This window comes from Drosophila eugracilis, unplaced genomic scaffold, assembly GCF_018153835.1.
Source record: "Drosophila eugracilis isolate 14026-0451.02 unplaced genomic scaffold, ASM1815383v1 contig_47, whole genome shotgun sequence".
Taxonomy (NCBI): Eukaryota; Metazoa; Arthropoda; class Insecta; order Diptera; family Drosophilidae; genus Drosophila; species Drosophila eugracilis.
This window is the reverse complement of record NW_024573338.1, coordinates 465391-482952: the sequence shown is the minus strand read 5'-3', so window position 1 is coordinate 482952 and position 17562 is coordinate 465391. Positions and strand designations below refer to the sequence as shown.

The 17562-nt window shown below is 36.0% G+C and overlaps 4 protein-coding genes across 6 annotated transcripts; 1 reads left to right on the top strand and 3 right to left on the bottom strand.

Annotated features, from left to right (window-relative positions):
- Positions 1-498: 498 nt before the first annotated feature.
- Positions 499-5477, bottom strand: LOC108110465 (forkhead box protein P1). 3 transcript variants are annotated; one of them, XM_017219536.2, is made up of 7 exons: positions 3359-5477; positions 3121-3298; positions 2888-3065; positions 2786-2830; positions 2623-2699; positions 2441-2542; positions 499-1605 (listed from the first exon to the last, which is right to left on the bottom strand). In XM_017219536.2, the coding sequence occupies exons 1-7, from the start codon at positions 3892-3894 to the stop codon at positions 1162-1164; spliced, it is 1560 nt and encodes a 519-aa protein (XP_017075025.1). In that variant the 5' UTR covers positions 3895-5477; the 3' UTR covers positions 499-1161. The 3 variants fall into 3 exon arrangements, with proteins under 3 accessions (XP_017075025.1, XP_017075042.1, XP_017075033.1); XM_017219553.2 differs by having other exon boundaries at positions 499-629; XM_017219544.2 differs by having other exon boundaries at positions 1530-2137.
- A 381-nt stretch (positions 5478-5858) lies between these two features.
- LOC108110281 (tubulin alpha-2 chain) lies at positions 5859-7904 on the bottom strand. Its single transcript, XM_017219278.2, has 3 exons — positions 7813-7904; positions 6880-7404; positions 5859-6786 (listed from the first exon to the last, which is right to left on the bottom strand). Exons 1-3 carry the CDS (start codon positions 7813-7815, stop codon positions 5965-5967), a joined length of 1350 nt encoding a protein of 449 aa, XP_017074767.1. The 5' UTR covers positions 7816-7904; the 3' UTR covers positions 5859-5964.
- Positions 7905-8724: 820 nt separating this feature from the next.
- Positions 8725-15205, bottom strand: LOC108110599 (hemicentin-1). Its single transcript, XM_017219700.2, has 16 exons — positions 14091-15205; positions 13720-13849; positions 13429-13637; positions 13191-13301; positions 12896-13102; positions 12644-12795; positions 12428-12572; positions 12233-12363; positions 12014-12173; positions 11581-11751; positions 11398-11520; positions 11184-11317; positions 10946-11120; positions 10606-10883; positions 10273-10470; positions 8725-10209 (listed from the first exon to the last, which is right to left on the bottom strand). The coding sequence occupies exons 1-16, from the start codon at positions 14155-14157 to the stop codon at positions 9778-9780; spliced, it is 2823 nt and encodes a 940-aa protein (XP_017075189.1). The 5' UTR covers positions 14158-15205; the 3' UTR covers positions 8725-9777.
- A 675-nt stretch (positions 15206-15880) lies between these two features.
- LOC108110561 (pinin) lies at positions 15881-17307 on the top strand. The gene is made up of 3 exons (XM_017219657.2): positions 15881-16130; positions 16183-16949; positions 17223-17307. The coding sequence occupies exons 1-3, from the start codon at positions 15997-15999 to the stop codon at positions 17240-17242; spliced, it is 921 nt and encodes a 306-aa protein (XP_017075146.2). The 5' UTR covers positions 15881-15996; the 3' UTR covers positions 17243-17307.
- The last annotated feature ends 255 nt before the right edge of the window (positions 17308-17562 follow it).

Genomic DNA, 17562 nt, shown 5'->3' with positions numbered 1-17562 from the left:
GTTCTGCATTCACCGATTGTTTTCTCAAATGCTTGCTTTCAAAAGTTCACTTAATTAACGTTCCCTAACAAAATTTAGAAGATCCAGACTAAGAATCCGATAAATTAAACAACATAGAATAATATAACAACAAAAAACGACAGATTTATAAAAGCAACTAATTTTTATCAAAGCATATGCGTATTTTGAATACAACTTGATTCAAACCATTTTTGCAATTTTTAAAAGCTTTTCAAAAATTCTTATATATCTTAAAGAAAATTCTTATCTGATAACATATCCTTAATTAATAAAAAATTACTTCATTTCAGCGTGACCATCCTTGGAAGACAATTATATACCTTCGGATCTTAAATAAGCAAAATGGTAAGTAACTTGGATATAATTTGATAACGCAATCCACAAACAGAGAAACATGATTTTGAAAACGTTGATAATATATATTTTTATTAGAAATTATCTTGAAAACCCCACAAAGGTATTCCTTTCCCCCAAAAATTTCAACTCATTATATTTTATTATTCCGTAAATTTTCGGATACTCATGTGAGAGGTCCCTGAATAAAGGCAAGTTTCTAATTGTTGTTTTTAACAACACATACTATTTGGGTCCTTTAGCAATTTATTATTCTGAAAAAAAAAACGAAAAAAGCGTAGAATATTATAACAGGGGTTAATAAAAGGCGAAATATGTTGCTATCAGTTATCAAATCTGATAGTCCTTACTTACACCAGAGATCCAGGCAGTCAACGGTATTCATTCTTATGAAGGTATAACATAAAGGTTATACTGCTAGTTACCCATAGAAGGATTTAAAACCTTTGTATAATACTTTCTTAATAATTAAAAAACCTTAACTTTTTAAAACTTTATTGAGTTGCTGTAAACTGCAGATCTAAAATATTCATTATTCGTTTTATTATTTGGGTTATTAAAGCATAACTAAACAAATTAATTTTGCTTTAATAATTTACCAAATTATTTATTTATTTTATTGCATTAGTGTTATTTATGTTAAAAGTATTTTTCTTTGTTTCTATTAAGGAAATTACACTTAGAACTAGGTGTATGTACAAGTATAATTTCCGAATCCGAACCTTCTGAACTGAAAAACTCAGATATCCTGACAATGCATCTAAATAATTATTATTAATGATACATTTATCGATTGTGCTCATTGGCACTACTTTCGTACATATTAGTAGCGTACTCATCCATAGCCAAGTGGCTGTTACTTTCGACCATACCCGAATCAATATTGCTATAGTCCTTAGACGTCTTACCTAAACCATCACTTCCGCAAAAAGGAAGGCAACCGATTCGCCCGATATCATTTGGATTGTTCGAATCTAGGGGATTTTCGGCCCCAGGGGGCAAACTCGAGCAATGTTGTGGACAATTGTCGCAGGGATTTTTGTCAGTTGACACACCGTTGCCAGATTGGCATGAATTTGGGGAGGAGGATGGATCATATTTCCGGGGACGCCCTCTCGACAGGTGCCGCCTTTTGACAAACTCATTATCGTCGACCATCCAAAACGAGCCAAAGTCATCTTCATAACGTACAAAGCACTTGTGTAAAGATAGGTTCGTACGTATCGCATTCTTTAAATTTGCATTAATCAAGAGCCCCAAAAATATCGTGAAAGGAAGAAAAAGTTCGTTGAGAAAATAAAGTTAGTAAATTTGGCTTGTTTTAATCTTTTCCGCAACATTTCGATTGACTTCACCTAACCTTTCTTTTTTTTTTAGCTCAATTCACAGACGGACAATATAACTGATAATCAGACGGACGGGATAGGAATCACAGGGGTAAGTGCTGTAAAAGATCGTATAATGTCATCATATTGATATAGGCATGCATTTAATGGCATATATTTACTAACAGAGCAAAATGGAAGTAGTTTGGAGCAAAGTGAGTATTAGACTATTTGAGACCCACATACCCAATGTTCATGGCTACAAAATAGTTAGTGTCCGGCGAATTGGTAGCACCTGTTAGGTTGTTACCAATGCCAGCAGTGCGCTGCGGTCGTCTTTTGTAAAACTCAATCTCATCAACAGTCCAAACTGCTCCTTTCACATTCTCAACACGCATAAAGCACTTATGCAGGGACAGATTATGCCGAACTGCGTTCTAATGATACATATTATATCAGTTAGCAATGGCCAAACTTTACTTTAAATATATATATTGATAGATAATAAAAAGTTTAACTAAATAACTTACCTTTTCAGAGATAAATATCTGCATAGGAAAGGTATTTTTTGCCGGTGGGAAAAGATAACAAAATCTATCGGACAAGCTAGAATTGCCAATCGGACAGAAATACTAAATGCGGACGGACATTAAATATATAATATAACAGCTTAACTATTAAGTTATAGTTTAAAGATAAAGGAATAAAATAGAGAAAGATATAGAAAGGAACGGATTTACCTTCCACGTTGCTGCATTGCGCCGGAAGTAGCAAAATGTGTTTTGGAACCAATTGTAGATTTCGTTCAGGGTTAGCTGCTTGTCAGGGGAGTCGATTATGGACTGTTTATATGTGGAAATAAGTTTAACGTTATAGAAAAAAATATAAAATATGTAGCCAAGTGAAAGCATGTATAGTTTACCTGTCTTATAAGGGAAGCATATGTGAATGGCGGTCGCACATCAGCATTTTTGTAAAATTCTCTGTTTCGATGAATTTCTGGAAAATTGAATTCTTTTTATATGTCTTCCAGAAGTATATGTATAGATTGCAATATTGAAAATCAGACAATAATTGTTACATACCCTGTTGCACATCAAGTCCTGCTCTTTCAAGCATATAAGGTAATCCTAAGTTAAAAAAAATCGTTAACAAAAACATAACATTCGACAAGTTCGAGTACTAACCACCATTAATGGAGAAAGAGTTTTTGTCGTGGTTTCTCTTTTTGATCGAACATAAGTTGGTGGAGTTGACCATTGGAAGATTAAGGGAGCTGGGTGAATTTGTCTGCCGCATGGGTCGACCAATGCTATTTATGGTAAGCGGACTTCGGCAGAACTTTCCATCTCTTCCGGGTACGTCCTAACATTAATAGGTGTTATTGATATATCATTACCAATATATAATATGGACTAACCTTCCTGTCGATCTTGGTGGGTGATAAAAGTTGCTTGGACAAATACAAGTGGTGCATCATGGCCTGCAAGCGATCTCTTTCTTTTTGAAGGTGGGATTCTAGCTGTGAGACTACTTGCATCTGAACTCGGGCCTGAGCGGTAGATCGATCATCCAAACCATGTTCAGTATTCAGATGCCTAAGTAAGAGTCTCATTAACAACTAATAGATTATCATATCTTTTGATAATATCACCTACTTGACAAATGATGTGATATCTTCCAAATCCATTTCGCATCCTGGCCAGCGGCAGATGCCATGGGCAAATAGAGGATGATAGTACTTGCGCATGGCGAATTCATCATGCATATAGCTAAAATCATTACTGCACACTTCATTATCTTTTGACCTCAAAAATCTTTCGGCATCGGAAAACATAAGCTTTTCCTGTTCTGAAATGAACTCGGGAACATTATAGAAGCCAAGATCAGGCACAGGAGCCATCATATGTTGGCCCTGAATATGCATGTGAGGATTGGTTTCGTGCTGAGCCGTCGATGAGGATTCATCTATGCTCGAAGCCGGGGAACTGCACTTAACCACATGTGAGGCAAAAGCAATCGAATTATTCAAAAAGCCCGCCTGGGGAAAACAGTTATTCTTAACGGCTTCTGTGCAAATATCTGGTATTGAAATCTGATGACGTGGTTTAACTGATATTTCCTTTTGAATCGATGCCTTAAAGTCCGATTCCTTTACATCCTCGGAGTATTCATCATCATGTATCCGATGCATGTTTTGGAAACTGAAATTTATATTCGTTACGATTGAACCTTCTTCTAATATATGAAAAAGTTTCCATTCTAAAATGGTTGAACCCTCGAAAAGATGGTTTTGTGCAAGGAGCTGAAAGTTATTTAACGGATAAAACTGCAAGTATACATAAATGATCTCTTTTGGTATTTCAAATGTTCGTGGGAATAGTGTTTCTAATTAATAGTCATTTCTAAGCTGATCATCAGACCGTTCAATGGGTATCTTGACTTTACAACGGTAAAATAAGTTACTCATTAAAATGTCTTCAATGTAAAATGCAAATAAATTACATTTTTATATAAAACTGCGAATCCGAAATATAGAAAGGCTCAAAGATATGTTTAACCTTAGAGTTAGTTTGAACACAAAACCGTATATTTTTCCACCAGCTGCTTTGATATATAAAAGTTCTTACCAACCTTTCGTATAGTAAAAAAAATGCAAATTAGAAATACAGCCGAAAACCAAAAAAAATTGTTAATTAAATGTTTAAAAGTCCACTTGACATATTACAATTTGTATTATTTAAATAACAATAATAATGCTGCATCGATTCCGCTAGGAATCTGAAGTAATCCTGTAACGATAAATGTTATTTATAATTACAATAATAAATATATTATTATCAAAAGTGCAACGTCTCCAGAAATGAACTGCCTTCATAATAGGCTTCAAAAACAAACCGACAGTCTCGTAGACAGACAGACGGATGGTCAAACGGACGGATATAGGATCAATCAGACAAGCGGATTAACAATAAAATGGATGAGGGATATGGGATCTAATAATAAGGTCGTGGCAGCTAAATCAACATTAAAACTTCTTTTATGAAGAGATCCCATTCTGAAATAAAAGAAACTCGTAATATCCATTGAAATATGGTTAAGATATGCAATAAGCGATAATAGTTGTAACATATTAGATTATGAAATGTGATTATTAATAAGCGTTATTAATATTAATCACATTTTGTTGATCCTGAAATGGAAGGTTCATATTTTTAGATATACATAAAGTGTTCGTGTAGAATAGGTAGTAAGTTAGATATATATAATATTTAAATAATTATAGTCCGGGCACTCGACTTTGGTGTTATTTTTATATATTATTAATTAACTAAGATATTGGTTCCATCTTCCAAGCTTCTCCCTTTTGGTTCTGTGTATTGGAAGTACTTTGTACTGTGTGCATTGATTATTTAAAGGGGTAGATAGGTAGATAAAATATGCATATTTCATATCTATACCCTTTAACAAATATATAAGTGAGTATCTTACTTAAGATCTACGTTTTAAGATAGGCATTTCTGCCTAAATTTCTTAACATTATCTTAATTAACTTATCAGACTAGACTCCACTTTTATGAATACATACATGCACCTACAATTTTGCAGACAAAAGAGTGTGCAAATTTGCAAGTGCATTTACAATTAAATAACATTCACTGAGTTTTCCGATTAACAATATATATATATTTAAAAACAAATCTAATTTTATATAGAATTTTACACAATTTTATAATATAAAATCAAATTGAAAACTATCCTAAGTATATTTTTCGCTGCTACTCCTGAAATGGTACTTCTTTGATTACTGAATTTGCGAAAAAATATATGTAGACATTTTTGCGCATGCGATTAGAAAGGCGAATTTAAGGCCTAATCACACGATGCGATTTTAATAAGCTTATTTTCTTTAATTTTTTTATGTTTTAGTTATGTTAAAAAATAATAAAATGAGTAAATCTTAGTCATTACCGCATCATTAGTCACAAAAACAAAACGACGAAAAACTTCTCTTAGTCAAAAATAAACGTTAAGATGATTAAAAAATGGAAAAAAACCTAGATAAATATTTTCTTAATAACTAATATCCTATTAAGAAAATTTTAGTCATTTTATATTAATTAAATTCCCTTTTTTGGCCACAAAAAAACATAGAGATTGTGTTACATTTTTTTATTGCGAGAGTTTATGCTTTTGTGTTTTTGGTAGAAACAATGTGAAGTTTAGAGAGTTTCTAGGATCATCTTTGATATTCCAGGACGGTTTAGTACTCTTCATCCTCTCCCAGCTCGGTGGTGGAATCAATGCCAACCTCTTCGTAGTCCTTCTCAAGAGCTGCAAGATCCTCGCGAGCCTCGCAGAACTCTCCCTCCTCCATGCCCTCTCCCACATACCAGTGGACGAAAGCCCTCTTGGCGTACATCAAATCGAATTTGTGATCCAAACGAGCCCAGGCCTCGGCGATGGCAGTGGTGTTGGACAGCATGCATACGGCGCGCTGCACCCTGGCCAGATCTCCGCCAGGAACAACGGTGGGTGGCTGGTAGTTAATACCAACCTTGAAGCCAGTGGGACACCAGTCCACAAACTGAATGGAACGCTTGGTCTTGATGGTGGCAATCGCAGCATTCACATCCTTGGGCACCACATCACCACGGTAAAGCATGCAGCAGGCCATGTACTTGCCACGACGGGGATCACACTTGACCATCTGGTTGGCGGGCTCGAAGCAGGCATTGGTGATCTCGGCCACGGTCAGTTGCTCATGGCAGGCCTTCTCTCCGGAAATGACGGGAGCATATGTGGCCAGCGGGAAATGGATGCGTGGGTAGGGCACCAAATTGGTCTGGAATTCAGTGAGATCCACATTCAGGGCGCCATCAAAGCGCAACGAGGCCGTGATGGAGGAAACGATCTGGCCAATTAGGCGATTGAGGTTCAAGTAGGTGGGTCGCTCGATATCCAAGTTGCGGCGGCAGATGTCGTAGATTGCCTCGTTGTCAACCATGAACGCGCAGTCCGAGTGCTCCAGCGTTGTGTGGGTGGTTAAGATCGAGTTGTACGGCTCGACTACAGCTGTGGAGACCTAACAGGAAGTTTGGAAGCCATTAATTAACTAATTTCCTATAACTCTAATCAAATTAATCAATTTTAATTCCATTTTTACTATTTCACTTACTTGTGGAGCTGGGTAGATAGAGAACTCCAACTTCGACTTCTTTCCATAATCGACGGAAAGACGCTCCATCAGCAGCGAGGTGAAGCCTGAGCCAGTGCCTCCACCGAACGAGTGGAAGACCAGGAATCCCTGCAGTCCAGTGCACTGATCTGCCAACTTGCGAATCCTGTCCAAAACCACATCAACGATCTCCTTGCCAATGGTGTAGTGACCACGGGCATAGTTGTTGGCCGCATCTTCCTTGCCGGTGATCAGTTGCTCTGGGTGGAACAGCTGACGATAGGTACCAGTACGGACTTCATCTACCACAGTTGGCTCCAAATCAACGAACACGGCACGGGGCACATGCTTGCCAGATCCTGTCTCACTGAAGAAGGTGCTGAAGGAGTCATCGCCACCACCCACAGTCTTATCGGAGGGCATATGGCCATCGGGCTGGATTCCATGCTCCAGGCAGTAAAGTTCCCAGCAGGCATTACCGATCTGGACGCCAGCTTGTCCAATGTGAACAGAAATACATTCCCTCTAGAAGATAAATTAAAACTTTGTGAGTAATCTTTTTGAATTTTGAATAATTTAGTAATCTCATTTGGGATATCCGCCTTTGAATGTGTTTTAGTAGCAAGATTATTTGACCATCTGCTGTAAACATTTTTCAGTGTTTTAACTTTAGAAGTTTAAGAAGTGTTTTTAAGTTTTCATTACTATTTGTTTATCAACATTTATTGCTGGATTTTCATAATAGTTATTTTATTGAATTTTAAGTCTCAAAAACTCTCCACAAATTATGTTCTTTTAAAAAGTTTTTTAGCAACATTGCTTTAAATTCTGTTAATAGGCACTAAGGACTTTCAAGGACCTCAAGTTCTTTAACATTTCACAATTTCAATAAAAATCCCTCTTTGAGCTCTTAGTATCCTTTAGTATCCTTACCATTTTGATAAATAAGCTTAAATCAACCTTAACACAGCAGATGTAACGAACGAAAGTCCTAGCACTTGTCCGTGATGCGACGCAGCTGGGAGTCAACTAACCGAAACTTAGCGATACGCGTTCTTTTATAAGCCCCCAAGATATCAGTGTATAAGGCATGCAACATATATACTTACATATATGTGGATGTTTTATGAACTGTGCTCGTGTTCATCGGCTTAAGTGCCGATCCGGAGACGAACCCAACCCACCCAACCATGCTCAAGATGTGTATTTATGGATGGATAGAATTCCCATTCTGTTCTTCGTATTTTGCAGCTGTAAGTTGTTGACAAAGTTTAAGATTGATTTTACAGCGTAACAATGTTTAGAATTGGAAAATGTTAATCTGATTTATGGTTAAATCATATTTCCATAAACAATATTGCAACTTACCTTTTTGTTTTGTTTTAATATTTTGTTAATTTTTTTAAAAACAACGACGAAGAGTCAGCATAAGTAGAAGAAATAATCGAATTGGGGCCATACCGGCAATTTCTTTGGTGGGCACTCAACCAATTAGCCATGAACATATTGGGAATGTAGACGCAATTTATGATTTCTGCTGAACACACCCAGAAAAAGTAACAAAAGTAAGGCATTTTCTAAAACATATACTCTTTGATAACTAAAAAACACTTAATCTTTCTATGCAAATGTGTCAGATTTGCATGACTAATTCATATTTGAAAGAATGTTATGGTGATAAGAAAAATCAAATGTTTGTTGAAACAAATTAAGTAACTTGGTGAATAATTGTAAAACAATTTTTAAACATAAACAACTATTTAAAAAGAAGATTACATATTTACTAAGCAAATAAAATTTGCCAACAAATCATAATTTCTTTTTAACCTTCAATTTAAACACTGATTTACTTGTATTTTATTTTTATTTATAACTTAGATATTATAATACTGCTCACAGTAGTTTTACGCTAAGTTCCTAATATATATGGTATTTTTAAATATAAGTATTATGTAAGTTCGACCAGTATAAAATGAAATATTTGAAAATAAATGCCGGCCAGCGTTGGAAGAAACAAATTGGGAACACTTCCTTCATTCGTAACACTGGTTTAGTTTCTATTTGAGCAAGTTATATAAAATTTTATTTATCATCACGAACATACACAGACATTATTATGGATCTATAAAAAAATGCTGACTTGGCTTTTCATACAAATGAGCAATTGTTTTATCAAATTTTATTTGACTAAACTTATCTTTCTTGGTGCAGATCTCTAAAACCATACAAAATAGTTGGGTTTTACTTGGCTAAATCATTCGAGCCTAAAGTTGCCTAGGGATGTAGTTTAAACTTATAAGTACTTGGAATCATAAAAGACTGGAACACAAATATTAACAATAATTTGTAATTTGTCTTTTTTAGTTATTTTAACAAAAACATTGGCCGTACATGAGTCACCGCATACATTTTGAATTATCCTTAGAGATACTCCTTCTGAGATACTCAATTCGTTTTTAAAATGCATAAGAAAAACATATTTTTTACATCATTGCTTTTCAAATAAATATAAGATTAACACAATCGTCTGAAATATCAAACCCAGTCTATAAATTCGTTTGATGCCAGTATATAGTTTAGGTATTTTTTAAAAACTGCAGTAAAAGTATTTGCATTGGCCAGACACACACGTAAACCTTCTGTTCTGCATTGAGAATCAAAGTTTTAAAACCTATTAGTTATTTCATTGGATATTGGTTTCGTATAACTTATATTTAACAACGTTTAAAACTAACATTTATTTGGCCGAAAATAATTGAGCTCTCCAGAATATTGTTTTCAATAATAATAATAAAGTGGTATAAAAAGTTTATTCTATTGAGTTTCGAAATGCAGAATACAGAAAATTGTAAATCCTAATCACAGGGGCGTGTCGAATACCCTGTGGAATTTCTATAGTCATACGGTGCTATCGCGCTTTATCATTAATGGAGTTTGGACGGTCACCTCGTCGTCGGAAAGGTTTTGTTCGGCGGAGTGGATACCATCGCTGGCAATTCCGATGCAGACCCTGCCGCACTGTGCCTGGTTCATGTGATGCAGGGCAATGGTTCTGCCATGAGGATGTGGCTGGCTAGGCAATGTATTCGACGATGAGGCCATCGAGCTGGTGGACGCCAGCGATGGCGAGGGCGCGTGTCCATGGAGTGGTTGCGTCGGGTTATGGCCATTCACATTGACCCTTCCCTGGGGAAAGGTCAGCTGGTGGAATGTGGATGTTGGTCTTGCCCCGGTGATGTTGCAATTATAGTTATTCCACATATTCTGCGATGACTGACGAGGCAGAGTGCATTGCGTTATCGAATTCGAGTAGACGTGGGGTGTTACGTTCTGTGAAAGATGAAATCAAGTTGGTATTCCTAATTCTAAGCATATAGCTTATCATTTACTCACAATTGATATTTCTCCCACTGAACTCTGGGCCTGGGCGTGCATTCCACTTCTCAGTGTACAGTAACCAATTCCATGGGAGGCGCGCAAGGATATCTCGGCTGCTGTCAAATGTTGCTGCTCATTCACGAAAATTCCGCGATTTGGACTGCGATTGGTATCAATGGTAGAGATCTGTTGCCTTTTTCTGATACTTTCGGACTGAAATTTAAATTTGCAGTTAAATTTAAGTTAGGAAATAACAGGATACATTCTGTTGCATACTTCAAGGCGCTGGTTACCTAAGATCCACTTATGAACTTCAAAAATATCCCTAAATGTTTTATTCAATCTTACCTGCTCATCAGCTTCAACAGATTCAGGTACCACATCCGGATTCTTTTCATCACAATCGTCTACTTCCTTACTGCCGGAACTTTTGTCACTTGGTCCTGGCGACTCATCTCGCGAAATATTTTCATTGGAGAGTTCCTTTTGTCGCCTTCTCGATGATGCAGTGCAGGGTATTCGAAGTGCTAGGATGATGGCCAGTACTGCGACCAGCACAGCAAGGGTTAAGCCAATTGTCAACGACATCACGGGCGAAAATAAGAGCTCTGCGCGAAGGTTATGGGCTAAAAATTAAACAAATATTTTTTAGAACATTAACTAGGCATATGGGATAAAGAGGACTCACTCTGCTCCGAAGTCAGTTGTTTTTCAGGCATTCGAAGCATTGCCGCATTGACTATAGCCGGATCAGATCGACCTTTAGTGTTAAACGCGTAAATATTTAGCCGATATATGCTTCCCGGACTTAAGCCCGGAACTGTAAACTTTGGTATAGTCGAGGTGATGTTTGCTTTTATTTCCTATAAAAATAAATATTTTTTATATGGAGTTATTATAAATAATATAAAAAGTTTAATAGTTACTTGAGTGTAAGAATCCAGCAGCTCCAAGTTGAAATTTTGTGGCAAGCCGCCGTTGAAACCATCACTACAAGTCACGGTCAAAGATGTCATGGATATATTATTAACTGTACAATTGTGTACTTTTTCCGGTCGACCTTTAAATGGAAAATAAATAAGAATATAAATATTATTAAAATAAAATCATAAAAAAGTTAATATCTTAGGCCAAGCGCACCTGCAGCGATTATATGGAAGACACATGGTATCCGCTGTTTACCAATTTTATTAGATGCCAGACATAAAAGAGTTCCGTAATCTAATTCGGTTATGGGAGTATATGTTACAATGGAGGTGGTGCCTAAAAAGTTAAATTACAAATTAATAAAGCTAATATTAATTAGCAGAGATAAGCACTTACCCGAACGAATAATATGGTTTGTGGCAACATCAATACTTTCGGCAGAATTATTAAATGTCCAACTAAACTCGACCTCGCGAGGATTGGCATCCACGGTGCACATGACCTTTGCATCCTCCTGCTTTGCTATGCCGTACACCTTCTTCTGGTTCTGTGCACAGGTTGGGGCGTCTATAAAACAAGAACATAAAGAACAGGCCATAAAAACATTAATTATCTCTTAAAGCCAAAAGAAAACGTAAACGCCATTATGATGTTCTTTTTATTTATTTTGAAATTTCTCCTTTGATTGGGTTTTTCGGTTTTAGGTCAAATAAAGTCAAAAGGCCAGAAAATGTTGTTCTTTTACAGCATATTGAGCCAATTGAAATTGGTGAACACAGATTTTTAGTACCTTTTCAATGATTAATGGGAATTTGGGCAGTAAACTTACATAGAATATTTAGTGCAAAAGGAGCACTGATTCCTTCGCCTTCGGCATTGAAACCAACACATGAGTAGTTTCCGGCTGTGGCCCTCGTAACACCTTGCAAAACTAAGGAGTGGTTACTTATGATGATGCCTTGTGATATATTGTGTGACAGAGGTTGTTCCTAAATGGATTAAATGAATTTGAAAAAAAAATTCATTTTTTAAGCTTTTCAAAACTCACGTTGTGACGCCATTCGATGCGGAAAACATTTGGATGAGCCATCACCAGGCAGTCAAAGTACACATCTGATCCTTCTCGTAAAGTACTTGGATCTAGAGATGTTCCCAAACGAACGTATGCTTCTGGGACATCTGTAAGTCAGGAATATATATGCTTAAGAAAATCAAAAAACATTCAAAAAACAATTAAACCCACATTGTATATCCAATTTCCAGCCATCTTCCAAGGGCTCGGAGGGAACAGCATGGTTGTAGGCCTTACAGGATAAATACTTCCCCGCATCAGATTTACTGAGACTGATTGAGAGAGTGCTTGTCGTCTGGTTGCCATCACTAGAAGTCTGCAGGATAGTTGAATTAAGGGTATAAACCATTCTATTCTGTTTATTATAGCTGGACACAAAATACTTACAGTTTCTGTGGTCTTTTCCAGCCGTATCCCATTTTGCCACCAAGTAATTACGGCAGGCGGTCTGGAGCCAGCACTTTGGCACAATAGATCGTATCTTCGACCAGCAGACAATGGCTGATGTGCCCCTAGGAGTCGGATATTTAAAGGGGCAACTACAAGGTACAGAGAACGTTTATGTATTGATTTTTGTTTAACTCTTGCTTAATGTATACAGTTTTAATTAAGAAGTTAAAATTTATTTCAAAAACTTACAATTCATATCAATTTGAACCACTGCTTCGACGATGGGTGCTCTGGGATGGCTTAATGCCCGGCAGGTAAGTCGGGAGTTAAGATCTTCTCTGCCCAGCGATGGTAGTGTAATTTCGCATTCGATTATTTTACCTCCTGCTAAATGAGCTAATTCACATGGTATTTCTAGGCCATCGCGATACCAGCTGATAGTGGGAGTAGGATAACCTGAATATATTTACGAATAAAACATAAAAAGGAGTACAGTTGATAAGTGTTAGGATCGAAGTAGGTATTAAACATTTTTTGATTTTACCTCCAATTACTTGACATTTTAGGGATACTATATCGCCTTCGCTATATGGTCCCACAACCGTAGAACGCTCAACATTAGAGCTATCTCGTATGATAACTTGCTTTGGTGGAGCTAGGGAAAATATGGTGATAAGTTATAGTTATCATCTTTAAAATTACCAAGGAGTAAATCAATTTAATCATAGCTTTGATACATAACTAAAATTGTTGCATAAATGGTTACAAAATCCATTACTCACATATGACATTGAGCCTAATGCGGCTATTTATGGTCTGCGCTTTTAGAAAATCTACTCGGCATCTATATGTTCCCGAATCGGATGCTTGCGTATTTTGAATTGACAGCTTTCCCGGTTCCTTGTCAAATATAAAATAAGCCCTATCTCCGAAGACTGAATCGTCTGACCATCTTTTTGGTGCTTTGGACACTCCCGCTCGAATGTCGATGCTAAAGAGTTAAAATTTGTTGTTTAAGAACTAACTCAAGAGGTCACATCTTACACTATTTTTTTACAAATTTGAATATTTACCTATATATGGGGGTACCTTTATCATCTCTGTACCAAAGAACCAACACAGGTTCATCACCATCATAGGTTGTTACATTACAAGGAAGATAAATATTTTCACCAACCAGAGATTCGATTTGGTGAATTGGTACTGCAAAAAAATTAAATACAAATATTTGACTGGTTTTAACTTGTCTTAAACTAAATATTAGTACATTGTTTTAAGAACTTATTATATATGATTAACATTAAAATACTTTTATTTAAGTTTCATTTTAAGTATACATTAATTCAGATTAAGTCCTGCTTTATTTGTTATTTAATCTGCTAGACATGAGGAAATGGCTCACCTTCTCCTACTAGCATTAGGTATAATAATGATTATGACTTACCATCTTTACTTCCGATGCTGGATTCTATAAGTTGAAGTGCTAACATAAATATTAGCAATAACTCCATGTTGTATACTTTTTTTCAAATAACAATGGTTAGTTATCAATAACTTTTATTTGTTTGATATCATTATTAAGTTGAGTTTTCCACTATTTCGGATTGGTATGTTTAATTGAGTAAGAAGTTACATTTTATCATCTGAATTTTCACGGAAGATGAGCGCACCAACACTTATGTATGAACACTCAATTACACATCTACACGGGATATAACATTGTATGTATAACACATAGGTTTATATATTTTGCAGTAGTTGCGTATACCTAAGTTTATGAAGTATTCCTTAAGTATGGTCAATTAAATAATATTTCACTAAGCACTGAAAATTTATAAACTAGATATTGCCGACTTTTTCAATGGTCACGGATTTGATTTTATTTAATGAACGAGTGAGTATGTATGCTCGTATGTCTTTTCCTATGCACTTGTATATGTTTGCCAAAATTCCAAGATACATTTTACTATTTGCTTATTTTCATATGCGCACGTTCGCAGGATTTCGATTGGGGGTACACAAAAATAATATGAACTCTCTGTTTCCAAAATTTAGTGGATTCTTTTTTTGAATAAAAACCCAAGAAGGAAAATAACGAGCACTGGCAAAAAGTTATATTACTTTTCTAGCCGCGATGCGAAACTAACACGTCGAAATTCCATCGCACTACACCTGCAAACCTGGGCTAAAAAGCTTGTCGGCGGGCGCATGCGTTTCGAAAGAAGCTTTTGATGTAAACATTGCAACTATGACCTTTGTACATGTGTATGTACGTGCATCCGCTTGTCTCTTTTAATAAAATCGTCCTTTTTTTTCTAAATATAACTGGGAATTGGTCGGCTTCAAAAAGTTGAATTTCAGTATGAATTATTTAGGAGCGACCACTTATTGTTACGTACACACAATCGTTTATCTGTTCACTTCACATCATAGATAACCTTATATAGCCGAAAGAAATCTATTTTAAAAACAATCTCAAAAGGCACGGAGGCGTGCAGGTCCGACCTTATAATGTACGTGAAAGTACATATACAGTGAAAGCTCTCCGGGCGGACAGCTGCATCGGTTCTCTCGAACCCTCTCGCTCAGATGAACGTCTTATCCTTTTTGCCGGACAAAGAAACTAAAACTGAAGTCCGCCCAATGTATCTAGTTTCATTTCACCTACGAGTACTGATATCTGGCAGTTCTTGGACGGTGAAGTAGTTCAAGAAGGGGGATAAAGTCTAAGCTTATGAGGCTTGAAGGAGTATCTAGATAATAAAACTTTCTTAAATATAAAAAATATAAACGTTCCTTTTATTTATGTTGCTAGCTTAAAAACAACATAAGAATTTATTTGTTTTTAAATATTATTTAATTATCCAATTTTAATCTTCTAAAATTCAATTTTTCATATTACCTATTAGGAAAAAACCGTTATAAAAACTTTGAAAGCATCCGTATTCTCCTTAACGAACGGTTATTTCAAATTTGTTGTATCATAATAACAATGGCAATACCATTAATTAATCAAAATACCATTAACGAAAAATTAATAATAATAAAATTCGAGAAATGTAGTCTAACCCAATTCTTTAATTTCTAATCCATGGTTCTATCGATACCCTAGACAAATATACTTATCGATTAATTATATCGTTTTTATCCTCCCAGTGTGACCTCTTTTTTTATCGTTATACATTTTCTGTTTTCCCTGGAATTTTAAAAATAGTGTCGTACCATTATTTTCGATTTCACCATCTGGTAACATTATTATACCGAAATCTTGTTTTTTACTTCTATGGAAATCGAATTAAACCGAATAAAATAAGATATTTAATTAAATTAAGAAGAAATACGTTGGAACTATGGTGAATGACTCGGGTCTTTCGACTGTCGATGACTTGGAGCAAAAACTGAACTCGGCCAAGCAGTCGCTGTTGATTCTAAATGAAAACATTCGCCGCATTGCTGGTCGCGTCCCCAAAGATTCCCAGCAAAGGTAAGGATCAAAGATAGTGGTCACAAATTTAACTAATTATAATCCTTTTCAGATCGGAAAAGTTTAAGTACACCCAAGATGGCAAGAAGAACGATCACAACGGTGAGCGACCGTTTCCTCGGAATGGCCCAGGTGGGGTCTTCAAAGACAAGCGGCGGGTGTACGAAAGCAAAAACCCCAATCCCCGCTTTCCCATAGAGGAGAACGACAGTCGGCCTCCAAGAATTAACTCCCGTGTTATCAGAGAAATGCCAACCAAAAAGGAGGTTGTTGAGGCGCAAGGAACTGATTCTGAGTCGAGAGCCCGGAATCGCCGTATGTTTGGATCACTGCTGGGAACTCTACAAAAGTTCTGTCAGGAGGAGTCGCGCCTGAAGAGCAAAGAGGATAAGAAGGCAGAGATCGATAGGAAGGTCGAAAAACAAGAACTCCAGGAAAGAGCCCTGCTGAGAAAACAGCGAGAAACTTTATTTCTAGACAGAAAAAAAAAACAGTTCGAGATTCGAAGATTGGAGTACAAAATGGCTAGGATGAGGGATTTCAAAGCCTGGGAAGCGACCATGTCGTTTGCTCAAAATAACATAAGAACCAAAACGAAACCACACCTCTTCTTTAAGCCAAAACATCATTCCACTCGAACGGAAAAGCTGTTGAGTCAAAGCAAAATTGAAGCAGATGTCTTCATAGAATGTAGGCGAGAAGAATTGGAGGTCGAGCTGAAGAACTTGGAGAACATGAACTTTGCGAAAATGGGGGACGACAACGTAATGGACGACAGTTTTTTTGAAGAGCCAGACGACGAAGAACACTTGGATAAGTGTAAGTAAACTAAAGTTTACCGCATGCATGACATTTTCTTTTCTCAAACCGTGAAAAGAGCTCTAATAGAGCATTTTATTACTTTCGTTTCAAGCAAGATTTGTAATCTGTTTAAACGCAAATATAATTGATTGATTTTGTCAGTCTTAGATTAAAATACAAAAATAAATAGCTTAAAATGTTTACTTTTTCAAAAATCTCATCGTGTTCATCCTATAAATAAAATTAGCTATGACAGTTGCTTTAATATAAGACCATCTGTTTCTATTGCAGCTTCATTATATGGTAAATGAAGTTCGTGGAAATAAATGATGCTAATCTAGGAATAAAGGATTAAAATTAATACAAATTTATTAAATGCCAAAAATATTGTTTTTCTTTAGCAAATAGAAGGGAGTTCCAAATTAAATGCAACAGGCTAGTTTCACATTTCACCAACATAATTAAAACGTGCCTAGAATTTTGAATTCGACCCGCAACGAATGTACATAAAAAAAAAATACATTTTACAAAAGTCATTGGAACTTTCATAATACGATTCTGGTAGTAGTAATCAATTTTCTTACCTTGCGTAAATGAAAAATTCAAAAAAAATATATAAATGATTTTTCTA